This window comes from Megalops cyprinoides, chromosome 1, assembly GCF_013368585.1.
Source record: "Megalops cyprinoides isolate fMegCyp1 chromosome 1, fMegCyp1.pri, whole genome shotgun sequence".
NCBI lineage: Eukaryota > Metazoa > Chordata > Actinopteri > Elopiformes > Megalopidae > Megalops > Megalops cyprinoides.
Genome location: NC_050583.1, coordinates 61,700,192 through 61,726,580, shown reverse-complemented (window position 1 = coordinate 61,726,580; position 26,389 = coordinate 61,700,192). Strand labels below are relative to the sequence as shown.

At 44.2% G+C, this 26,389-nt stretch overlaps 1 protein-coding gene across 2 annotated transcripts; it reads left to right on the top strand.

The window, feature by feature from the left end:
• Positions 1-859: 859 nt before the first annotated feature.
• On the top strand, positions 860-13,486 carry dtd1 (D-aminoacyl-tRNA deacylase 1). Of its 2 annotated transcripts, XM_036519353.1 has the most exons (6): positions 860-974; positions 2,864-2,954; positions 3,614-3,849; positions 4,897-4,994; positions 11,354-11,520; positions 12,540-12,617. In XM_036519353.1, the coding sequence occupies exons 1-5, from the start codon at positions 932-934 to the stop codon at positions 11,507-11,509; spliced, it is 624 nt and encodes a 207-aa protein (XP_036375246.1). In that variant the 5' UTR covers positions 860-931; the 3' UTR covers positions 11,510-11,520; positions 12,540-12,617. The 2 variants fall into 2 exon arrangements, with proteins under 2 accessions (XP_036375246.1, XP_036375169.1); XM_036519276.1 differs by lacking the exon at positions 11,354-11,520 and having other exon boundaries at positions 12,540-13,486.
• Positions 13,487-26,389: the final 12,903 nt, after the last annotated feature.

Here is a 26,389-nt window from a genome sequence, read left to right as displayed (position 1 = left end):
ACATTTATACAAAGGAAACACCAAGGAAACAAAATTTCCATATTTTCATATTTTGCCAGGTACATTCAAATGTGCACTTGTGTCTAAACACATTTAAAGATTTTTTTTTTCATAAAAATGAGGACTGCCCAAAATGCAGTTGTTTGTAAATTTGTAAAACATACACCTTCATCCATAAATGGAGGTATGCCTTATAAAATGTAGATATCTGTGTTTTTTTTTTTTTTTTTTAAATCAATGCTTGATTGGTCCCTGGATGAAAATCTCATTCTACAAAATCCAGTATGTCCTGAGACCACATCCTCTTTCAAAGTTATTCTCCATTCAGAATTTTTACAGGGGGCACACACTCTAAAAACTGGAATGCAAATAAATCCAATTAAATTTCATGTGATGGAATGGCTATGGCAGGTCATCACTCTACTCTCACATTAGTCTCACTTGGACTTGACCCTAGGTCTAGAAAAGAATAGAAAAAGTATTTTTGAGTGACTCCATTCAATACTTAAATATGTCTTGTATTACAATGTAGTTGAAGTGACCTAAAACGGGCAGTAAGGGTAATGATACAAAAATATTAAAACCCTTTTAATCTTTTTATATTATACAGGAGACTTTGACAAGTTGAAAAATGTCAAGGAATTTAAAATGACCAGAACGTAACAAGAAACCATGTCCCAGACTGATTTGCTAGGAACTGCTTTTAGTTGTATGGCAATGAACTTTATTGCCCTTGTTTTAAGAATGCCGATTGATGTATTTGCTGTACTAAATGAATAATGCAGATCGAATCTAAACCTTGCTGTAGTGCCATCTTCGTACGCAAGGGGGCGATAGTAAAAGAAGACTGGAAGGCAGATTAGGTAGGGGAACCTGAACGTGCTTTATAGCGCTGCTGTGGGGGTAAGGTGGGTCGTGAAATATTAAAACCATGAAAGCAATCATCCAGAGAGTGTCAAAAGCAAGCGTGACAGGTTGGTAAATCAAATATGACATTGTAAATTGTATTGCTTTGTAGTTTGGTAGCCAGCAGGCTGTCACATTCGGCTGGTCATCTTGAATGGCAGGCCTTGCGTTTGAGGTTGTCCATTGATTTCGCCAGCTAACCATACCAGTTCAAAGGCGTTTCGGATGGTGAGCTAGCTAGCTAACTAGCTTCGTATTGCGATTTGACAACCGGTTTGTTAGACCTAGCTAGCTGTGTAGTTTTGCCAGGAGTGGTTACGGTCAACGTTAGTTAAGTTAGCTACCAGGTAGCTAGCTAGCTAGCCAATTTCATCATGCGACCTGCCCTGTTAGCAATCTAGCCGGCTAACGTTAATAGCCATCATTACATTTGACCTTAAATTCACATAAGGTAGCAAGCTCATCTGAGCTGTTATTTAATTAGCTAGCAGACGCTGTCGCGCAGCTTTGCGAGGACAACACGGACAAGCTGGCTTTTATTTCACACCATTAGTGAAAGTTTATCCTCGTATAAGCCGGTCACAGCACTTCCTGGTTTTACCGGAGGTGGGTGTGTTCAACGTTTCTGATGCTCAGCCTGTTGCGCACGCCTGGCAAGGGTGTCTGCAGAATAAAACAGCATTATGTGGGCATCGTTCTTCAGGTCTCTCTTTAAAAAGATTGATTTTAGTTTACTTATTTTTTGTTCAGTGTTTGTTTTATTATTTGTTTTATTATACCAAAAGCTGAGAATATTTGAAGCTGGGAACACTGTGTTATAACAAATGTTGTCCCGTCCAAATGTGAGATATGCCAATCTTCGTTGTAACGCTATCCCTGATGATTATACTTATACTTGTAACGTCCACCTGGCCATTGACACTTGTGCTGGGGGCAACTGAACGGCCATTGTTTACCATGGCGGTCAGTAATACTCCTCGGCTGGAGAAAAACACAAGGGGCTTTGAGCATAATGAACACAGACGTCAGCCAGTTTGCAGCAAAATTCGTCGTACTTTTAATCGGCAGCCTATGACGAGAATAGATGTGTTTATCATGCACGGACTTAGAGGTGCCTCGCCTTCGCGCTTTTTCTAACGCCGGAAAATCAACCTTTGCATTTGTAGATGCATTTTTAATGCACCTGTCATATAATTGTCCCATTCACGCTGATCGAAGCCTACATAAGCATTACACAGGTCTTAGCTGCCAGGGATGAGTTCATCGCAACTTTTGGTATGAGTGTGGGTGCCCCCCTCCATGTCTGTTAGAATTGCGCTGTTTATCCTTGAATGCGTGTGTAGGTCCCCCGGTGATAGCGCACTGCGCTTCAGTGGTGTTCTGCATTCCCTTACGGCCAGATCCTGCTGATCTCTGACAGTGCTAAAAGGTCAAACGTAGTGGATGTTTAATCAGCTGTTTTTGCGATATAGTGCTTGTGTAAAATCGTCCGCGTCCCTCATTAAATGGGTTTGAACTCCAGTTCTGTGTAATGATCCCTTGGGCTAGAGCTGGGTTTGATCTTCCATCATGTTTCCTTCATCTCTGTAAACTCCCAGAGGTCTTTGGGAGTTCCACTTGTCTTTTTTTCCCCATGGAATGAATTCCTTTGCGTTAATCACCTTTAGAAATCCTGAAAAGCTAAAGGTTTCTATGTATTGCTGGATTTTAAAATGACAAATCTTATGTCTGCACCATGTCTTCTTGCTATTGTATTTTTCAGTGTAGTGTTAAAACATTCTGCTATGCTGAAGGTGAAAACGGAGGTATATTTCTAAGGAGCACAACAATACAGCAATTTATCATTTGTCATCACTTTTTACTTACTTTGTGATATAAAGACAAATGTTGCAAGGCGTTGTGTTCTTTAGTATAACTTGCTTTGCTTGACTGTAATGGCTGATTGTTTCTGCTTCAGTGGGAGAGGAGCAAGTCAGTGCAATTGGGAGGGGCCTGTGCGTTTTGCTGGGGATATCTGTGGAGGACACGCAGAAGGATATCGATTATATGTGAGTATGACACAGTTCACAGACTGGCAGAGTTTATCTAACTGCTTTAACACTGTCAGCCCAGGATATATGTTCTCTGACGTGTCATTTCTCCGTGCCCTTTTTCTTACTGTGTTGCATTTATAACTCCATGTCTGTAATGAAATCTGAAGCCTCAGTGCCTAATAATTTCTTAAAAGAACATATATTTACTGAAGTTAGTAAAAATTTCTTTTTGTAGTATTGTTCTAAGATGGGCATGTAGAAATATTTGTTGTTGCCACCTTTACCCTGACGCTCATTGCGCCGTTTGAAGTTGTTGAAGTCCGCTGTTTGAAGGTGTATCGTATTAGTTGCCCTATAGGCTGTAATTGTACAAATCTAATAGTACTGTGTCCTCAAACAGACCTTGCTCTCAGCTGAGAACTGTCTCATTGTGGAACTGTACACATCCTGTCCCCGTACTGTCGCTATACTTGCTGTATGCACTTCTGCAAGTTGCTTTGGATTAAAGCGTCTGCTAAATAAATAAATGTAAATGTAAATGTAAATGTTGGGCAGCATTGTTTCAATAGTGAAATAAAAATTCGGCACAAAAGAAGGCCAAACAAGTAATTCATGTAGTGAGCTCGGTTTCCCAGCATGCCATTTTCACGTCGTATCCCGCGGTTGGTGCGCAGGGTGCGTAAGATCCTGAACATGCGGCTGTTCGAGGATGAGAACGGGCGGGCGTGGAGCCGGAGCGTGATGGACCGCGAGCTGGAGGTGCTGTGCGTCAGCCAGTTCACCCTGCAGTGCCTCCTGAAGGGAAACAAGCCCGACTTCCACGCCGCCATGCCCGCCGAGCTGGCGCAGCCCTTCTACGCCAGCATGCTGGAGCACATGAGGAGCACCTACCGGCCCGAGCTCATCAAGGGTGAGGCACGCCCGTCAGTCCACACCGACACTCCCTCTGCTACCCTCTGCCGTGCACAGGTGTCCAGCCAAACTAAAGCTACTCCAGTGCACGCTGATGTTGACCCACACTGGAATTCTGTGCTGGAATTACCCATTAGAAGGTGACCGGTACTGAACCTCACGGCGCCAAAACCGCACTGTACACTGACATTTACATTACATGTGTTCTGTGCATTCCACAGAACTGAAAGCGACACGTGTACTGAAACACTGTTGAAATTATAGTGTCTACTTGCTGACATCATCCCCTTTTTTAATGGGCACTGCTTCTCTGACACCTTTATGACTCGTGCTGGGTAGAGTAGTTGATGTGTATTATTGCTGTTGAATGACTTGGCGGTTCCCTGACATTCACTCATGTTCTTTGTCTGACTGTGGGGAATGGAAAGGTGCAGCTGGGTATGGGATAGGTCAGATTAGTGCAAAAGGACCCACGATGTTGGGTGTGTTGCCCCAGGGCACTGTGGGATGTGCCATTGCTGGGACTCTGTGGAGAGAGCGTGAGTGGCATGCAGGAAAGTGGGTCTGCCCACCAGAGAAAGACTGCCGGAGAACTCGGTGACACGATGACAGTTAGGACGCAAGCCTAATTAGCCGCTGCGCCATCACTGCTAGGAAGAGAAGTGTTCTGAGACTGCACATTCACTCCTGCAGAACTGTAACGTGAGGTGCAGGCTGGGAAATAAGACAGAGGCAAAACAGAAAGGGATAAACATTTAAAGTCATGTTTTTATCTCATGCCCCTGCTTCATCAGAGGAAGCCCTTACTAACAGGAAGCCGTACGGGCAGCAGCCAGCCAATATGACCGGTCTCAAAATGGGATCACAGGTCAGTTCACAGCTGAGTGTGAAACAGCCAGCTACTTGACCTGCCTGGAAGAGGGAGGCCTAGCAAGTTGATGTCTGTAGAGGTCCTGTTTCCCCACACTGTAGCGTTAGTTTAAAATCTGATGTCTGATTGTCCGGCAGTCATTCTCTAACATATGATCTCCTCTCCTCCTGATAGATGGACAGTTTGGTGCCTACATGCAGGTGCACATTCAGAATGACGGACCAGTCACCATCGAGCTGGAGTCCCCTACCGGGCCCATGGATCCCAAACAGGTACTGTGCCAAGCGGTGATGTGGTAGAAAGACGGCTATTTGGTGGTAGATCGGTAGGAGTTGGTGGTTTGTGCAGTAGCAAAGGAGTAAAATGTTGCACCAGTGGTAGTTTCCTCTCCTTTGAAAATTTAAATGTCTTCCAGAACATGAACATGCTGCTTTTTTGTGTTGGTGCAAGATGCTGAAGTTGTTGTTGTTCTCCCTCTTGAAAATGTTATCCTGGAAAGGACAGTTTCTATACTCTTGAAGTGCTATGCTACATGTTAATAATCAATGATGACATTGTTGTCGAGCATTGAAAATTATTTGAAATCATTACTGCAAACGACTCGGCAATGAAGTGTCATATAATAGTCTAGTAGTAGTACAATGTGTCAGTAAAACATGTACAAGATACGATTTAATTAGTTTACATTATTGGACTGTGAAATATTAAAGATTAAAATGAAGGTTATAAATACCATTCTTTGTTCTGCCATGTGGCGGCGTCATTGGATTATATTAGAACCCCCTTCAAATCCCATCCCACTTAACATCACATATTTGTTCTGCACACCAGAGGTGATATTAAGGGGATTATGTACTTCTGTACAATTAGGCGATTCCTGTAGGGCACATGATTTTACAGTAGGTGGCACTATTTCTTTCTGTTGAAGTTAACACCGCTGATACAAACCATGTCCAAGGATGTGACTGAGGTCTGTTGAGAAAGTAAGTGAAATATGGAAATCCCTTCAAATCACCCCAAGTTTAACTTCAGCGGCCACTCTTAAAAGCGTGTTAAAATCTCTCCACATGACATCCTTCACGTGGAGAGTCGCAGTGTGACCTTTTTGAAAGGGCTCTTTTTAGTCACCACTGAGCGTCTGGAGCATAGCGCCGTTAATGACGCTCTCTGTGATCGTCTCCTGAAGTTTCAGACTGTTCTGAAGGTAGATGCAGCCCTCGCCCCTGGCCTCAGCCTCCAGTTCAGGGTCCTCGCCTACCAGTCCATTTGAGCAAAAGAAAGTCCTCCAGGCGCACAGAACTCTGTGACTGACAGAAGTGTGTGGGCGGCACTTGATTGGTGCAACAAAATCAGGGCCCATTGCCACAGCGTGAGTGCCCCTGTCACCCCGCAGGATCCGTGGCGCTCGGTGGGCCTAACTCACACACCCACTCTGTTTCCATGGCGATGGCGCTGCGGTGGGAGGCTGCCCATTGTATCAGGAACATAAATTATACTTTTTTAAAGCATCTATCCTTAATAGCACTGGAGCACTTCTTATGAGTCACCATAGTGCACACTCTGAGAGATGTTCACCTACGATTTTCCCCGCCTGTAATTCTCTTTCATGGGTTCCGCCTGTCGAAAAAAGTTAGTTATGCGATGTCAGTGTTCATAAAATGTGTTAAGGACACTGGCATGTTTTAAGCAATGCACATGCATGCGCGTAACATCCTAAAGGGGGCGGAGTGTGTTTTTGTGGGTTGACTGGAGATGCGCAGATTAATACTGCACAGTGGGAATCGCAGTGTTGTGTAATGAGGTGGCATAGGGCAGGATTTCAAAGCTCTAAACATAGATGAGGATGAATAAGTTACGCCACACACACCATTCCTCAGTGTACCAAAGCGGTGATATGCCGGGGAGACACAACGTCCTCTTTTATATTATTCATCCAGACAATTGGACCCTTTGATTTATTCATTTATGTTCCTCCTGATTGCGATGCCAGTCACTTTGGTGAACCTTCACCGAACCGCCACGCCTTTTAACTAGTTACCGGCTGGCTAGCTGCCGGGATAGATTCACGGTGTCCTTAGGTTTTTAATCTTGTCTGCTTTGGATGCCGAGCTGTTCCGTAGCCAAGAGCTAGTACTCTACGGCTCATGGGATTAAAATTTAACAGAGGACAGCAAGCTTACTGAGAAATCGACTGGCGGCTCTTCTTTTTTATTAATAAACTTTTGCCGAGGCTACAACGATCTGAACATTTTCGGGAATGTTCTACAACCCTGTGCACACCATTAAGGGGACTCATTCAGGGAGTGTGAAACAGCAGAGTTTACATCCATGTCATCGTAGTGCAGCCACGGCCTGTCCGATAATCTAAAGAGGAGGCTCCTCTTCCCCTTACCCGTTCCTCTTAAACCCCCCCCCCCTCCCCCCGCTTCACAGCTTTACATGTTCTCAATTTCACAAAGGGGGTACCTCAGCTTTGCCTAAATTAAGCTGACTTGCAGATGGGTAAAGTAGGGCAGCCTGACGCAGGGCCCGAAGTTGCTGCAGCTTGTTGGTACCTGTAATGGGGTTTCATGGAAAAAATAGTCTCCCATGAATACCTCCTCCTTTTTTTATTATTGATGAAGTGCTTGTATTTATAACTACCGTGCGAGGCCACCACACCGAGAGCTTTGAAAAGATTCAGACATAAATCATGGCTTTTCTGGTAATAAAATGCTGAGGCAGCCAAATACATTCATACAGTATGTAGCCCAGGTTTTGCTCAAAATCAATGGTGCGCTGGTGAGTGTGTAGCACAATTGTAAATGTACAGACTGATTGTGCACTTACAGATCATAGAGATTATTAACTACAAGTGGAATGCAATATTATTAGAAGTAACTGTCTATAATATAACAATTTCTCTAAGCCTGGTCATTTTTCATGCTTCTATCCCTTCTGGGTGTATTACTTAGCTAGAACTATATTTAGGGTATGTATCACAGCTAATGTAGAAGAGCTTATAGCAACCATTTGGTGTCTTTTTTTACCCTCAGGGTTGATTATGCAGATCAGTATATTGCCTCTCTGTTTACCTCGATCTCTTACACATTAATGTCAGCCAGATCCATTTTAAGATACCTAAATCCATTCTGCTCATTAAACCTAAGCCTTTAAGGGTATGAATAATGTACAGTCCTTTTTTCCAAAGGGATGTTATGGTTTTAACGTGACATTTAAGTCATAAATATTTCCTTCGTGTTCATAAATGTTTTAACGCTGGCTGTCAGAGCGTTCCGCCCGTGTTCCGTTCTCGTGTGCACCGTCATGGCCGCCGAGGCAGACATTGGGACCTCCGTCAGTTTCCGGGGGATTAATGAGATTGGTAGCGCCTGTCTCTGAGTCAGCCTGCGGAGGTGCATTGTTGGGTAGTACAGTGTTCGTCTCAAGACACAGCAGAAATGTACTCAAAAAAGGCTGCTCGGAAGTGAAGGGATTTAAAAGTGGCTAATACAGACTGAAATAATTGGAGGCATGAGTGTTTTGAGGGAAGTGAGTCACCTGCCACTGTCTGTCACCCTAAGAAGAATCACCTCCCCTCCTCTGGGTTCATCCAATTAGAATGTCACCCAGTCATTTTGTCAGGCTGTGACCTGGAGCACACCCGCCTGCTGTTTTTTAGTTGCACTGATACCCATCAAATGTTACTCTCATTACATTTATTATTATTCGTTTTGGAGGCACTTTCTATTCAGATTTTCAAGGCCGTCATGGCCGAATACATGTACTACATATTGTAATAGCTGCAAGAACAAGAGCACGGAGACACACACACACACATACACAGCAAAATACTCAGAGATAAACCATCAGGCTAAAACAGTGGCAAAGTAAACGGCTACTAATTATGATTTGCTTTGGAGTCGTGACACTTCATTTGTGTTTTAATTGGATATAATTGCCTCTGTGTTGCCTTGTAGGTAGCTGCATGCCACAAGTTGTGTTGTACTTTGCTGTTTGTTTTCTCCATTGTGTTTATTGACGTTCAACAACTTGTCACGACAAAGGCTGTGTGCCCATTGAAAACTGTTACAAGGAATGTTATAGCAGTCTCATGAGTGGACCTGATCACTGCATTGTCTGTTGGTTTCGTTGGTTTGCCTTGGGTCTGTCTTATCTGTTCTCTGCGTTTGAAAAGTCTCTCAACTGTGCCATCATCATGTCACATTTAAACAAAGGATTTCGGTGAAGTTCGTGCAATCTACAGAAAAGAAAATATAGTTCTGCTTCAAAGGAGAATCATATGAAAATTACTGGTGCTCTTCTCCCAAGAAATTCAATTTATTTTCGATTGGATTCACGATCTGAAAAAATACTTTAAAGTTTTTTTTCATTAGAATGGAGCTTTTATTTTGTTTACAGTGAAAACGTCAAGCTCAGTGAATTATTAAAGACCAAAAGCTGCATCACGTATTTCTGTAATTTTCTGCAGGCTTGTTAATTCAGATTGCCAGCCTCCTAAATCAGAATGAGAACTGCGATCTGTTGGCTCAGCATTAGTAAAAGTTCAGTTTCAGTTACAGATATAAAGTCGGATTAAGTGGTAAATCATTTTTTCTGTATAGTAGGAATCCAAATCGTTATTTCAGACTGTGCTGCGTTTCATTGTGTGTTTCAACACACAATTATAAAAGTTAGTCCCCAGGCTACAGTGAGGGGACAAAAGAGGAACCCATTAACCAGGTTAATGTACCCTCTCCTGATATCCCAACCCTCTTGGTCTTAATGCTTCCTGCAAGCCACTTGCCAATGGTTTTGATGATAAATAAGCCCATTTACCATCACCACCCGTCCGATTTTGTGTACAGACCAGCGGTCAATTTAAAAAGGCACTAAGGGTCTGCAAAACTACTAGATGAGCTCTTACGCCTTGTTATGCCTTGCGCCTTGTTGATTGATTGATTTATTGATTTGAAATTTAAACGTATGGACAGTTTTGTTGGACATATCGGGTATTTGCCAAATACATGTCCTTGCAAGGTTGTTTGATAAATGCTTAGAACAGCCAACCAAACACTTTCTGCTTTTGTGTGTTTTCTTGAGCCGAATGTGTCTGTTTTATGTGGCTCTGTCGTAGTGACCTCAGCCTCTGATCACCGCACTGCACAAGTTGTAAGTTTACACTAAGGGCACCAGCAAGGGTAGCAATCATTCACATCGTTTCTGTTCTGCTTTCATTTGGATGGGGTGGCATTTTTCCGTTGGTGTTTTCCTGGCTCGGATGGGGCGGGAACATATGATAATCAGTTGTTTGTTAGTCTTTCTGAGTGTGTTCATGTGACAAAGCCCTCTGGTCAAACATTGCATGAATAGCCGGTGCTTATCTGTTCCCGCACAAGCTCTACGGACTGGGAATAGCCCTGCTGGGATGGAGGTTAACACAACTCCTACTATCAGAATCCATCTGGGTTGGCCTGCTGTCTGCTCTGCGGTAATCATTTTGGCCTCATCAGTGAATTCTGAATCGAGAGTCAATAGTGAGGCAGTAATATCCAAAGCTGCCATTAATCCCTGCTTCTTTACATAGGCCTGCAGCCATGTATCCACTTTCCAAAGTATATGGGGCTGGAGCACTTGGAATCACTTCATATTATTCTGTGACTATTGGTAGTTGATGTTGTGAAGTTCCTGTAAGATACGTGCAAGAAGTTCATTTTCCCTGTAGGGGGCGCTGTTAAATATTTTCCAGCAGGCTCCTCAGTCCAAGCAGGGCACCATTCCTGGCCTATTGGCTATGTCTGGTGTAGCCTGATATTAAGAAGCCAAGTGCTCCCCATTGTCTCCTTTCAGTGTTTTGGGCTTCTTCATGGACATGAAGCTTGACTGTACTTGCACCGCATAGGATGTCACATCCCACGGCTGTGCCGTTAATCGCTTTCCCCCCCACAGACAGGCCTGTCTAAACCTTAGTGTTTTTTCAGTCATCTGATACCATGGAGATGGTGCCATTCACGCAAGGGGAAAACCATACGAGTCAACATCCATCCAGCTCCCGTAATAGTGATGTCCAGCTCTGTTATCTAGCACACATAGGTGCGTACATGCCAGGGTCGCCTCCCGTCCTGTTAGCTGGGTGATTCTGGAGGTGCAGTTGTGGGGCTGCCAGCCACCCCAGACATAGTGTTATGGCAGGGATTCATCGGGGCGGCTTCTGGAATACAGTGGCAAACTCTCAGGGTAGGCCGGGTTGTCTGAACGTATAAAAAGTCACGGTTAACCCCCCGAGGGAAGGCAGCTCGGTTACACAGGCGAGGGTAACGTGCCGTCAGCTCGAAACGTGGAGGTATTTTCAGCGCCTATCAGCAGTGAGACGGCATCGCTCGATTGGCTTGACATTTCCAGGGCTCGGAGTTGGGGCTGCTGCAACGATGAGTTCGATAAAAGGAGGGAAACCGTGAGCCTGTGCACGAGCAAGACATGAATGTTTCTGTCCATGGCAGACATGATCATCTGATGCAGTTTCTTCATGTCGTCTATGGGAAGGCTGTTGCACACAAGGTTTTCATCCAACTGCCTACCTCCTTTAGTAATGCCACGTACGCATGTGGCTGTTCATTGGTCGGTTCATTCGTCGGTGTTCTGTGTATCACAGCTGTCCAAGCAGGAGAAGCAACAGCAGAGGAAGGAGAAGATGAGGGCCAAGGTGCCCTCCGAGTCGGGCAGGGAGAAGGCCGCCTCGCGCCCCAAGGTGGACCCCAGTGCCAGCAGCGGGGCAGAAGGAGATGTTTCATCAGAGCGGGAGCCGTAAGATTCAAAACGGTGAGGCTTTCCACTGTATTAGTCGTTTTCCCATTAGTAGAACAGTGGACTGGGTTTCTGCATTGGAATAATGTCGGCTTAAGACTGTTAGTTAGACTGTCACTGTTAGACTGTCACTGTTACATTTCCATAACATGCAGAATAAAATGGGAGGAAGCTGAATGGCCTTAAGCTGACGTTACTCCAATGCATTTCTAAATGGCGAGGGGTATGCTGTGTGCTGTGTGGCTTCTCTTTGGAGTGCTGACCCTATGTCTGAGGAGCTGATGCGCGATACTCGTAATTTTTCATAACACGTGCGCAAAGGGAGCGTCGCGGAGGACACGGCCTTCGATGGCGACTGCGCGCTCACCCGGCCTGACCCCCTCACCCACGAGCGAGGCAGGAGCCCGCGCGCTGCTGCCGCCGCGGCCCAGCTGACACGTCTTATCTCTTTCATAACCCCCTCTCCGGCTGCGCTTTCCCTTCCCCCGATCGGCTCCGTCCCGCTCAGCCGGCGGCGGCTGCAATCCCCCGCGTCGCGGGAACGACAGCCTTTGTAAATATGCTGGGAGACGCTGGGATTCAGAGAGAGTTACGTAAGGCCGCTGCGTTGCAGCGAGCACGCGCGTGTGCGCCCATGCGTGCGGGTTTTGTTTTTAGTCTTCTTGAGAGGCTCGGCTGTTCTCATGACTCCTCAGTGTTCTTTAGACACTGGCTACACGTGAGTCACTCGCTGTGAAGTAGCCGCATGTGCTGCGCCTGAGTCAGACCTCGGAGGGAAAGTCAGCTGGGAGAGTAGGATCTATGGGTAAAACATTCCCCCAAACATCAAGAAAGCCTGGTTTTGTTTTGTTTTTTTTTTGTTTTTTTTTATGTTTTTGGGTTTGATGCCACGGCGTATTTTGGACAAAGACTGCCAGACAATAAACATATCAGCGTATGAGAGTCTGTGTTTAAGTCATCGTTATAATTGTCATTTTAAGTGCCAGTCGTAATGGGGATTATAATGGTGGCGATTTGTCTTTGTTTTTTCCTAGTCTGAGGAGATGCTATTGTTGGGACTTAATGAACTACCCAGAATCCCCGGGAGATCTGACATCTCCCGCGACCCCGACGCGTTGCTCGGGCCACACCTCTCTAGGGACCTGCGCGCTCTCTCTGCTCAACATCGACGCCATGCAACCAGCGGAGTCCACTGTCTCGCTGCCCTCTGCGGAAGGACAGGGGAACGCAGTGGACTTCCACCAAACCATGTGGAACAATGGCAGAGAGGAACATCCCAGAGCAAATTTTTAGTCCTTGGTCACCATTTTTACAATCATTGTCCTATGGCATCTTGTATATAATATGTATTTACAGCATAATAATATACCAGTTTGTGGGTTTGAATGTAAACTTGGGTGTGTCCTTTTTTTATTAAAAAAAAAAAGTCAAAACACCTGACATCTTGTCTTTTTCAGAAGTTTGACTCAAATTGCGCTGATTTTTTTTTCGCATGATCTCTGTAAATAATACGCAGTGTTTTCTGTCTTCTGTCTTTGTTGTGTGTGTGTGTGTGTCCGAGACACACTCAGCCCTGCACTGGGGAGCGGGGACAGGGCCTTCTCACTATGGATATAGGCTGGACACAATAACATAAGATATTTAATTTCCCTCCAGCCTGTCAAAGGTATGAGAGAGGCTTCCATCAGATGTGACCCTTTAGACAGGCACCACTTCATACTGATCAGGATTCTCCCATGTTTCACATTGTTTTTTGTCCTAGCTAGCTGGTAAATGTGGCTGCCTGCGTGTGCTGTGTGCCTGCCTAATGTCACCGCAATGTAAGGACTCCCATCTGCTAATCCAGCCTGCTAATGCGGCCTCGCAATATTCCAAAAAGAAGAGATTACACATTCTGTGAAACCTGACCAGATCAGCTCCGGTGGGACAGTCAAGAGATTTACTTCATTCTTAAATGTGTTTGAAAATTGTTTTGTAAATGCTTCATTAAAGCCTTCTTACCGAGAGATATGCTCTTTATTTCAGATGGCATTTTGAAAGTGCTGTGATTCTGTTACGGAGAAAGTCTCTCTGTCCCCTTAACTTTAATAAGTTCAAAGCTTCGCACTGCCATATGGGGCTTTACAGCTGCCCCATGTGTCAGTTGACACCCAACGCTATGTCAGTCACACATTGCTCTTGTGTTCTCTGTACGTGTCACTTCCTCTTGTGACTGCTGCCTCTGCCCAGAGGGACCCCTGGCCTGCTGTCTTAGAATGACACATTATTGACACCCTTCAAAAGTCTCCCATAGAGGTGTATTTAATGCCAGTCTGCATACTATAGACTATTCAGAAAGAAACGTCCATCTAACCTTATGGCCCCAAGGATCAAATTTCCCTTAACTGATCGAGTGACTTTGCTTGATTGATCAGTAATAAACTTTTGGTCTCTGCCCTCATAAATCAATGATTTAAAATGCATTGTCAGTGTGCTGGATGGATAACCCTGTTGTGGCCAGTTAAAACAAAATCCCCACTCACATAATTCCCCCTGCGTTTATGAATGCGGTTGTACCATGTGGCATACTGTTCAGAGGAGCGGATTCAGGATCTGAGGATTGCGAGAACTGAAATCCCAGGTGGGATGCCGTCTGTCCCTCTTCTCCGCAACGCTCTTTACCTTAGCTGCTTCAACAAACCCCCCTGTCATGTAAGTATGTTATGGAATGTGTAAGAAGTAAAGCTGAACTGTAAGTTGTGTAACCTACAGAAGAAGGGTGTTGCAAAGAATTACAAATAAGCATGCCTGTGATGATTAGTGGAAGATGATGTGAAGGTCTTCATGGATCTCCTAAAGTAAAGGACACTTCCTGCTGCTTAACCCCACTCGAATGACGAAGCCTCAGTTGTTCTGTCTCATTTGGAAATGAAAAAAAAAAATGAAAGTGGTAATCCTGCCGCTAAATGCCTGCCCGTCTGACATTGAGCACGGAGCGCCTTTCGGGTGGGCGGAGCGCGGTGACCGTCCTCTCAGTCCTCGCTCTCCTCGGCTGTCATGCCTGGTGATCCCCGGCGCCCCTTCCCGGGGGTAGACGCACGCAAATCAAATCTGCCCCCCGGATTTACGGCCGAGCCCGCTCCTCACTAGACTCACAACAAGCATATAAAAGCAGAGCTGGGATGATTGCCTTGCCTTTCCACGTCTGTCTCTCCCTCCCGCGTCCTTGATGCGCCTTTGCTGAATCGTCCTCTCCTGCTTGAAAGAGACCAAAGACAACGGGGCATTCTAAGAATAGACGGGGAAAGGAGCGCAGCGTTCCAGGTTTCCCAAGCACCCAAGCCAGACGCGCTCTGCATTGCTCTACGCGCTGCATTACGGCAGGCTGAGTTTGTCCATGCTCGATGCTGGAGTGTATTGACCTAGCAGGTAGCCTGGACTCTCCATTCCCCCTTCTGCTCTTGTTTACACTGAAGTCGGCGTACATGCAGTTTGCGCATAAACTATTCTGGAGAGTCTTTGCTACCGTTGTGCAAATGCTGTGCACACATGTTGTTCTGTATTTACATTCTCTGAAACAGGAAGCACTTGGGTGTTTTGCCTGTGCTCTGATCGTTGGTCAGTTCTGGTTGTCAGAGTGAAGGGATTTCAGTTCTCAGTTTGATCTTGCCCACCTTGTGACACTAACATGGCCCTCTATCAGGGTTAAAAGTATGTGGTTTGGGACACAGCTGTGGATGTACTTGGCTGGTGTTGTGGATCATACGGATGCAGAGCACTGTGTGGGAATGACTTTGGACTGATGAGATGACCACAACTGAATAAGCATCTGGCACTTATGTTATATAGCACAAAATGTCTAGATTAACTCCCCTGAAATGTTGACTAGAAAACTGGGACAGCTATAGATAGCTATGGGGTTTTTGGAAAAAGTTCTGTCGTTGTCTGTTACGCTATGCTGTCATTCTCCTCACCAAATCACATGACTCAACGCTCTGCCATAAATCAGGAAGTTACTGCACGCAGAAGCACACAGAACCAAAGGGGAATATTTGTCGTTACCAGAAGGGCCCAGCTCAAATGTAGCACATCGTGTGGGGTCTTAATAAATGACACACTGCATCAGTCAGTTCAGCTGGGTCCCAATGGCTGGATGTCGCCCAATTCCAACTGAAAAAAAAAAAAAACCCTGCCAGACTGGGCAAACATCAAAGTTTAATTTCATTAAAGAATACACAAAGGGTGGTAATCGAGTAGAATCAAGCAACCAAATAACCTGAAGTGAATGTTAAATCAAGATGATTGCCCATCCCGCTGAAGTGTATTCACAAGCAAACCCTGAATTATGGCATGCTTTCACAGCGGGCAAATATCTGCACAAAAGCCGCAGCGTATCACACAGAGCAAAAACCATGTTGTGACAGTGACACAATGAAGACTTTCAAGGTGAGCAAACCGAGCTTCTGACAGATGAAGGGAGGGTGGCAATATGTCCACGCCTCACCTCCCCTCCCAGGTGAGTCTCAGACCCCTCTCTGAGGAAATGGCTGTCATAATGCTTTTTGTTTTCTGAAATTCAGGGTTCTGCAAAAAACCATTGAGCACTGCTAAAACCAGAGGTGTGGCACAATTTAGACCTTCACAATTTAGACCTTCACCTAAGTCCTTCATGATATTGGTCTTAGCTGATTGGGTCACAGCCTTGTGCGGGCAGAGAAACTACAGGAAGCGCTCAATCAAAGGGACGGCTAATTTGTTCCTGCAGGGAAAGGCAAACGTGAAGTATTTTCAGTCGTCAGTTTACGAACATAAATTAAAAAGAAAAAAAGACAAAGCGGAAGCCAGTTTAACTGAGGACGCTGGTGAACTAGTGACAAAAGTTTCAGCCAGATTTTACTCGTAGCTCCGAGCCCCCCCCATTCACACAGCAAATGTAATGGAGGTGGGAGCAAATTTAACGGAGGTGGGTTGGGTGCTTAGCAGTCGTTGTTACTGTGACTACGTTGTTTTTTTTTTTGTTTTTTTTTTTGAGAACGCGGGGCCACCAGCTTAGCTGTCCACGTGGAAAGAATGCGGCGGTTTTTCATGGAAAATGATTCAAAGCAACGCAGTGATGAAACACAGCTGAGGACCTCCAGCGCCAATTAGCAGAATGGAATGCAGTAGCCTAGCTGTGGCATGTAGAATCGTGGAGTGCTCAGCACAATTCTGAGTGTCCCGCTTCCCCTCTTGCAGGCGAGGTTAGCGTAAGCCCTTATATGATGTGCAAATTGAGCATCGGTAGCAGGCAAACACGGGTTTGCGTGTGTTTCTTCTGCCACTGTAAAACACAAAGAAAAGACCATGGTGACGAAACAGTTTCTGTCTGCGCATAGGGTATAGTAGGTAAAGGATTTGAGTAAATTATTAAAAATTCGGAAATAATGACATAATCCCTCCGGCCCGGAAGGATTAAGCAGCCCGCATACAGTAGTTTTGTTGCAGATTTTTTTTTTTGTCTGTGCGTGGAGGATTTGGGGGGAGGGGGGTTGTATTCACTAACTTCTTCAAGTAAATCTAAAACCAGAATTGTCTTGGTCCACAACCATTGTCAGAAATTGCCATTCCCATCTTCCATCATTACATGTGTGGAGTGTGCATGTACCACTGTGTATTTTTGCATCTCGTACTATTGGCATGAAGTAAAAAAGGCACAGGATCACTCAGACCAGCAGTTGTAGTGAGTCACATTAGCATCGACCTGTCGCTTAGACAGTGTCATTACCTCGGCCTCCCTGGCATTCTCCTTTCAGTCCATTTCGTGTGTCTGCTTTCCCTCCAACATCCCCTCGTGTGAAAATCAACCCCTCTCTGCGTATCTCCACATTACCACTTGTACCAACAGGAAGAGATTCAGAGGAAGCTTTTTTTTTTTCTTTCCAAAACCGCATGTGTATGGCAAGCCAAAGCTGAGTTCTCACTTGAGTACACAAAGTTCTCAAAGTGCTGTTGGTAATTAGAGTGGCTTGAGGTCATGCTAATTACGAACTGTCAGATAGCAGTCTTCTTAACTGGAAAACCAACGGACGCGGTGCTGCTTTTTTCAGCCGGGAAGGCGGTCAGAGATGTACACAAACACTGCGCACATGAGAACTCCCGTTTCTCACAGCATAGGTGGCACAACTGCACAGTGCAATTGTTTCACATTATTTCATGGGTTTGGATCAGCTGGAGCAACCTCCCCACAATGCCTGACAGAGATGCTCAGCGCTCCGAGCTGGATCGTGAAATAATGACTTGAGAATGCCGAAGAGTGGCGCATTAAATTTGCCGCCAGCGGCTAAGACAGAGATGAGAGGGGGAATATAAAGATTATAACCTCTTCTCGTGTCACAAGAGGTGAGCCATTATAGAAATGAGAATGTCAGCATGATGCTCCGCATTATATATCTCTGCTGAAACAGTTCGGCCTCATCAGGGCTCTGTGCCACACAGGCCCTTTCAGCAGCACAGTGAAGAGTCATTTTCCAATACCACATAATCCCTTCTTTAAAACACACCTAGTGAAAAATAAACCTCACCTTCATCGTCACTGTAATATGGTTACATATTTTGAACAGAATATGAAACAATCTGTCCCGCCCAGTGGGATCAGTCCTTTGTGGTTATTATTTGAAAGAGCACAGTAACTGCATAGGGTACAATAACACCCTACAAAGCACATGGACATGGCGCATGGTGAAGCAAACTGCACCTACATCTGCTTGCTTTGCCCAGTCATATGGTCTGCACAATGCTGGTGAGTGTGAGTGCAGTGAAGCTAATGAGTCCACTGGGAGAGCTGATGTGAAGGGCTACAGGAGCACAGGTGTGGCTAAGTAGGCCATTTCCATACACGGCCCTTGGTTTGTCCTAGTTTAACCTGTGCAGCCTTTCGCCGTGTCCCTGTGTGCCACAGGCTTCAGGGGAGAGTGCCACAGGCCGCCTCTGGACTCTGCAGAGGGGATGTCTGAGGGAAGGTGTCCCTCATTCCTTCTGAAAGGGGGCAGCAACCTCCGCTTCTTTATTGAAATGTGCCAGCTTCCCTTTCAAAATTTTAGGAGCACTTAGAAACAGCATGGAGACCCGGCTCTCTCTCTTCCCCAACCCCTGCTCCGAGAACGATCAAGCATGGCTGTCTCCCTCAGCCCAGTTGTTCTGCCCTCTTCCTATGACTTTTTACCACAGGTCTAAGCGTTTGGGTGTGTGCCTTTGGAAATGTCGATGAGATCCAGCCTGCAGGCTCCAGATGGACAAAGCCCAGCTTTGGCTTTATTATGTTCTGTGCTGAGAGGAAATGTAAAGATGGGGGAAAATGTGGGGCATCGTACCATACAGCCAGTTTCCAAACATTCATTTCTGAATAAGCTGTCAGATGTTGGATTCATAAGCGCATTTTGTCACGTTTAGTGAAAACTAAGACAGCCAAAATTTTACCACTGTTCTGTAACCTTTTTGGTGTACGATGTACAACTGAAAAACAAGCAAAAAATACTTGTTCATTTGACACTTCAAAACCACTGAACCCACAAGTCAAGTCAAGAAAATTCAACTGACAACCTAAAGGTCGTCTGAGCTTTCAACAGTCTTCGCTTCTCACAGGCAGACAGCTGAAATGGGTGATACATTATGATAAAACATTTTTTTTGTGCATCAAATATTTTAGGTATGGTTACCATGAACACAAGAGGACTTATCCATTTACAACTGAAGGAATTCTGGATCATGTTTCCCAACGCTGAACCTACCGTGGGGACATTTGGGTCAGCGTTCGGTAAGGGCCAGCTGACGAGAGAGTGTGCGTCCCAGCGCATATGGCAGAAGACAGCAGAGATAGAAGAGATTTAGTCTGCACTTTAGAGTCATCCTGTCACTGAGTCCCCAGGTCTCACAGGAAGTCCTCTCATGGATGAGTGTTTGTGGGGACACTCAATGAACAAAGCTTAGGCAGTAATGTTGGAATGTTATTTTGTACTGTATTCAGCTGTGGTCTAACCTGATCGTGCTGAATGATTTTCCTCGGCACACGAAAGCCACCTGTGTTTTGTATGTGGACCTGGTGACGTGCCTTGCAGTTATCTTTTAACATACATCTGTTTATATTGTGTTTCCTGTAAAAAAGTACGTAAAATATTTGAATGAGGAAAGCATTTGGACATACCAAGTGCATACCAAATAAATGGCTTTTGGAAGCCAGTTTGGTTTCTATGTCCACGCAAAGACATCCCTGGGTGCCTTTTAAGGAGCTGCCTTTTTCTACTCACTGAAATGCACAACTTGACACGCTTGCTTTGAATAAAAGGTGCTCTAGGAAGATTAGTCCACAGTGTGGCACAGCTGCATGAAAGCAGTAAGGGCTCTGGGGATGTCAGAGAGGGCAGACATGACCCAAATACGACACAACAAGGGAAGAAACACAGTGTCGCAAGAAGGGCTCCGACTCCAGAGCAGGAGTCTCCGACCGCAGCGATGAGGAGTGTTGCCCTATACATCCATTTCAACTGATTTCACTGATAATACCATCACTGACCAGTCAGGCACATAACACAAGACAGGATCTCACAGTTGACCTAAACTATTTGAAGCACAATCTCAACGCAGAAACTCATGAGGCTCTAGGGAAAAATATTCTTGGGTAATAAATAAATGATTTGAATTGTGACGTCTTAAAAATGGTGATGACCCATACAAGAGCATTCTCACACACCCCATTTGCCTTGCAAAGATTAACCAGAGCTGTACAATCTCTCATTTCCCAATTACGCTCTAGCTGTAATCCCTGCCCCCCCCCCCCCCCCCCTCAGCTGTCATGCTGGTGAGGGTCAGACTGGATCCAGGCCTCACTGTTATTGCACTGGTACGGGATGTGTATGTAGAACCACAGATGGAGAGCTGAAGTTGATACACTTTTCACACTCCTTGGGATGTGTTAAAGGGTCCAGGCAAGACTCGGGAGGGGGAGGGGGGGGGGGGGGGGATTTAGAAGGGCGGGTATTAAAATATCAAACGTCCTCCCTTATCTGCTGGTAATGAGAGGGGAAAAGTCTGTGCCTTTGGGAGCCATGGTTGGGCTGCGGCACAGGGTGGGTGTCACTTTAACATGGGAAAGTGGGTTACATTCCAGAGATTCTGTTTCACTTCGCCCCATCGTGTGGGACTATCTCCTCTCCAGTGTTATCTCGCATCTTGTGTGTGTGCTTCCCTCGCCAAGCCCACTGGCTATGGAAAAACAATTTAGCTGGACTTAATTTGTTTTGTTTTTTTCCTCCCTCTTTCTTTTCTTTTGTGTGCCTCTGAGACTTAAGCTGTTGGGAATCCGTCTCATTTTGGGGCTACATGCTGAGTCCAGGCTTAAATAGGCCAGGGAATCCACTCAGAGAGGTTTTTTCTGGATCGATACACAACATAGTATGGATTGCTTATACATCTCAATAGTAAGGGACATGTGTTTTCCCTTTCTGTTGTTTCAACAATGACAGAAAAAAAATGCTCCATAGTTGAAGTGTTTAAGTGAGAATACAATTGCAGATGTTATGTATTAGCAGACATTGGTGAACATCTGTCAGTCAGAGACTGAGTCAGAGGGATGATATTTTCATTGTAACAACTTCAAAAACCTAATTAGCAAATTATGGTATAATTAAAGGCTGACTGGCAGTTAGCATTCATGTTAACATCAAATAAAGGGAATGGAATTGTCCTGATTCACTTGATTGTGGACCAGATTATTCACTTTTTTAAATCAGGAAATGTATATGAAGGTAAAGGACTGTAAGATAGCTGTACTGAACTTATGACAAATACTACCCTAAGGCACCGCAATAAATACTATAAAACCTGCACCATAGCAGTTCAGTAATTACTAACTGGAAAACATTCATCATCAACCACTTCTTTTCCCCCTTTATGTTCTTCCACCATGGGATACCAGCAAAGCAAGTGTACCTCTAAGGGCGTTATTTTGTTTTTAGCAAAGCGTCTTCCACACTTACCTGCTCAGTTTCAAGCTTTCATGGCCAGACGGCTAACAACGAGCTCACTCTCCCCTTATAGTGCCAGTTTTGTACCCAATCTCTTCCTCTCCTGTCTCACTCTCTCTCTCTCTCTCCCTTTCCCAAGTACGTCCCTGAAAGGGTTAAATACTAAATGAAAGCTACTTGCCTAGAGCCTAACCACTTTTTCCGTTCTTGCTGGAAAATTTCCAGTGCTATTTATAAGAATACTTAGGTCTGGCAATCGGCAGCGTCTGTCAACCAGGCGAAAATTTCAACAAATGATATGAAAAAAGCGGAATGCTTTTGTCAGTGAACTGCAGAATGAGCTCTGGGATTCTGAGCTGCATGCTCTAAATGAGAGCACTGGCCTTGTTCTCGTGGCTACAAATGCTATGGAATCTGGTTGATTTTTCTCACCCGACAAACAGTGTGATGTAGTAATTAGCAATCTCAGGGTTGGGGGTACCAAGCTATGTCCTGTTTCCAGAGCTAGTAATGAAGGGCTGATAAAGTCTTGCCCTGATAAAATGTTTCATTGGAGTCCTTTTCATCAGTGGAGGGGGAGCAGAATTTCCCACCCTAAGCCAGTAGCTTGGGGGCAAGAGTGTGACAAGCCCTTCCTCCTCTCTCTCTCGCTTGCTCCCAGAACCAAGGTGCACTGTTTCTTTTCTGAGCCTCTGCCGCTGCCAGCAGCATAATGCATATGCTTAAAGCTCCTGTCACAATGACCATGCCACGATGCAGCGGCTTACGGTACACCTGCACATGCGTCCTGTGTGCTTTTTTTTTTTCCTGACGAATGTGAACCGGCAATCTGCCACACGCCGAGGGTTTCAAAAACGGTTATGCAGCAGAGGATATGTGACCTACAGCAGGAGTAAATAGCAAATGTTAATAAAACATGACAGAAATGACACGCTGCTACTTTAGGGTTTCCAAAGTTATTCCCTGTTTTCGTTGTTGCGACCAAACACCGCATACCTGTCTTACGTGGAGACATGCTTGAAGCAGCCCTTAACACAACAGGACTGCTCATTAGCCTTCCAGTGGCAAACAATATGGTGTGGATAAGGGGTGAAAGCCTTTTCAACAGAGTAAACAAACAGCAGCCCATGTTGATCAAAAGGAAAAACATGAGCACGCTCAAACCGCTGCCATGAGGACTGACACGACCAGGCTCTCCAGGACAATGCTGGCCCAGCGCCAGTGACTGCACATCAAACAACAGGCAGTGCTGAATTATACTGGGGGGGGAAAGACAAGCACAGATCACAAGCTGGACATGAAAGACTGCGATGTAGGCATGGCAGAGAGCGCAAACTAATGTTTCCAGCACGGTGCAATCTGCAAGGCCACAGTGCTGGGCAATGAGGGCAAAAGCAGGCAGCTTTGTATTATAATATATGATCATGCAATGAATCTTTTTTTGTTAATTTTTGTGTGAACGGCTACATAAATGTTTACTTTAATCAGTTCTAAATTGCAGTAAAATATGAACAAAGCCAAAAAAAGAGTTACTCCAATGTCATAATCCAGCTGATTTGATTTTTTGAGGTCCTGAATTGGTGATCTGCTCTGCACTAAACACAGATTAAGTCAAATCCGTCTGCATATGGCAGAGGCCCTGCAGTCATCTCTAATCTGGCAAGCTGATCCATTACGCCACCCTTCTCTCCATGAGAACTGCTTTATTGCCCCAGATATGCCTGTATATTTCTAATAATGGAATTAAGTGCCTTTGTCACTTGGTACAGTGAGGGAGTGTTTTGAAGCAGTCCTGGCTTTCTGAATGAAATAAGACAGTAGTACATTGTTGTTATTGGCTATTTAACAACAATAAAATAAAACAGGAGTGAGAACAGCTGAACAGTAATATTTTCATATAAGTACAGAAACAAACACTATCATGCACTTACATGGAATAAATATTTTGCTTTTCTCGTTTGCTGTTCTCCACCAGGGGCGATTCTAGGATCAGACCTTTAGGGGGGCTCAGCCCCTAATGAGAATGTGACATGCATACAGTGCCTTGCAAAAGTGTTCCAAGTCCCCTGCTAAATCACTCATTCCACTGGACAACAACTAATGCATTAATATTTTTCTATATATGATATTTTAATAATACTTTAAATAATACTTTTAATGAATTAGTAGTAAGTAATATGAGTTTCTGTTGACTCTATCATGCTCTCTCTCCTTCTCTCCCTCTCTGTCCTCCTCTCTCCCTCTTTGTGCTGTCAACCAAAAGTCAAACATAACAACCAAACAGAGAATTTATAATCTAATAAAAGGTAGGCCTATATAAATTGATCCATATCAATTTATAACATTATTCTAATTGAATATTGGGTTGCTGTGGGCAATGCAGTGAGGTAACGTCATTTTGACCTTACTCTCTCACCTGAACCTGGCTGTTTAACCTAGTCGATAATCTCTAGCGAACTACGTCAGTTTTTCTTTGACACTATTCACACCATGGAACTATAACCAGACACTGTCTAATGTGAGTTATAGCACGGCTTGGTTAAATACTCGTTTCTGATTGGCTGGAGGGGTGTGCATTATTCCCCAGTAAATGCACAGTAATAATGCACGGCTATGAAGTAGTTCCAGTGAAAGTGGCCTTATCACCTTTCTAAATTAATACGCAAGAGCATTCAACTTTAGTGAAGATTCCGTTTACAACTGAACAAAAGGGAAACATTGTAATAGCATTAGATAACGTAACAGTTAACAGCAACAACATAGCTAGAGCATCAACAAAATGACATACACTTCTCAGAAATAACATTTAACCTTTTTGGCAAGAATGGAGACTTTGAGACTTGGATGAAAACCAACGTAGGCTACTGGACAGTCCAAAAAAGCAAAAAATTAGGGAACAAGTGGAAAAATACAACAAAAGGCACAAAACCATCAGTGAAGGGGAAAATAATAAAACAGAGAAAGGGAAACATGAGGACAACACAAAGAAATCAACAACATGGGCAATCAGGGTTTTAAGAGACTGGGTAGTCGAAAACGATGAGAAACATTATTTTGTATCATTAAATGATGAGGGTCTTGACAAGATGCTTTGGTCCTTTTGCACAACAGTTCAAACGTCAACCAGACAAGAGGAGGCCTACACAGTGTCAAGTTTTTTGGCCTTGAGAGGAGGGCTACTGGGCACCATCTGTCGAAGAGAGGAAACGCTGGAGCCAGGTAGCCTACTGTCATGAAACAAATGCTCACCCTTCAAGTTCCGGTAATGAAGCAACGGCGACTACCACAGGGAGATCAGAATTCCAAACGTCAAGTCTCCCACGTAGGCCTATCTTGTTTGATCTACCATTTTCAATGTCAAATTTTACAATAAATGGAAACGTTCGATTTAATTTCAGTAAATGAGTACGATGTAGCTTGTAGTCAACCGTTTCCACATACGTACGTTTAAGATGACGGACACGAATGTAACGTTATCCACTTCACCAGCTAAGCGGACACTGTGAAGCTGGGTATATCAGAATTTTCTGGTTAATGGGTTAACTGTAATTTCAGTAGCCGAAGCCTAGATGTGTAACGTACATATATATATATATATATATATATATATATATGTATTTATATATATTTTTTTAATGTAGGCTAATATAGTACATTTTAAATAATTTAATTTTAAAGTTTGGATGTGTCAAGCTAGCTATATGAATGGACTATTTTCTGCGGATGTGCACATATTGTAATATATATTTTTGTTCAAAAATAATAAAATAGTAGCCCAGTTTAATATGAGTGCTGAATTATTTCTTTGGTAAGTAGCCGTGGTATAAGTGGAATAAACCACTCCTGGCGGTGCAGTTCTATGGAGATAAACCACTTCAGGGTGGTTAACGCATCACACCACCCTGTCGTGGTTTATTTCCATCGAACTGCACTGACAGTCGTGGTTTATTCCTTGCGTAATAACGACCAGTTTGACCCAACGTTCTCAGAACATTAAGCAGTTTTATTTGCTAAGGTTTCAACTTACTTTTAATCTGCCCCATGAAATTCACTAACCTACTTCTTCTCCTTCTACTTTCACTGGCGTACCGACGTTAAAGGTGCATGCCGCCACCTACTATACTGGAGTGTAACATCATGACTTTATAAAGAATACTAGACTTTAAACCTGTTTAAATAAAGCCATTTGAACCTATAATTGTTTGTCTTGTCTCTAACAGACAAGTTCGCAAAATCTAACGTTAGAGGACTAAAAATGATTTCAGAAAATAATAATAATAATTCTATTATTATTATTATTATTATTAAGGGATGCTGAGATGAGCACCCCTAAAAAATCTAAAATCCAATGTGCTCCACATCCTGATCGTATCCACAATATTTCACGTGCTCATTTTCTATTCTCCCCTCATCCCCTTGAGAGGCGGGTCACAGGTCACAGCCTTTGACCTCAATCAGCTACGCCAAGTGAAGACCTCATGATTCTGTGCTCGCTGAACCTGTTATTAGAGCCAGATCCAACATGGCAGAATCACTCAGAGAACACAAATCCTGCCTGTCTCTCCTCTAAAGCTCATCTTTTTATTTCCCTTCATATTTCCTGTCAGAACTGGGGTGAAGCATGATGATAAAAAGAAACAGAAAAAGATATGCAAAAAGGAATGTATATAATTTGATGTGACAATAAAAATATAAATACTAAGATAAAGAGAAAAAAGTCCTCTATTTTCATGTGTACCCCTTCTCTGACTTCCACATTGTGCTTTAAATGTGGGACCATGGGCATTTTATGTTATTTTTTATTTTAGCTTTGTGATATTTGGTCATTTTTCCAGCAAGGACTGATTTGCTTTATTTTTTCACCTGAAAATAGCTTATAATTGCATCGATGACTGTACATATGACAC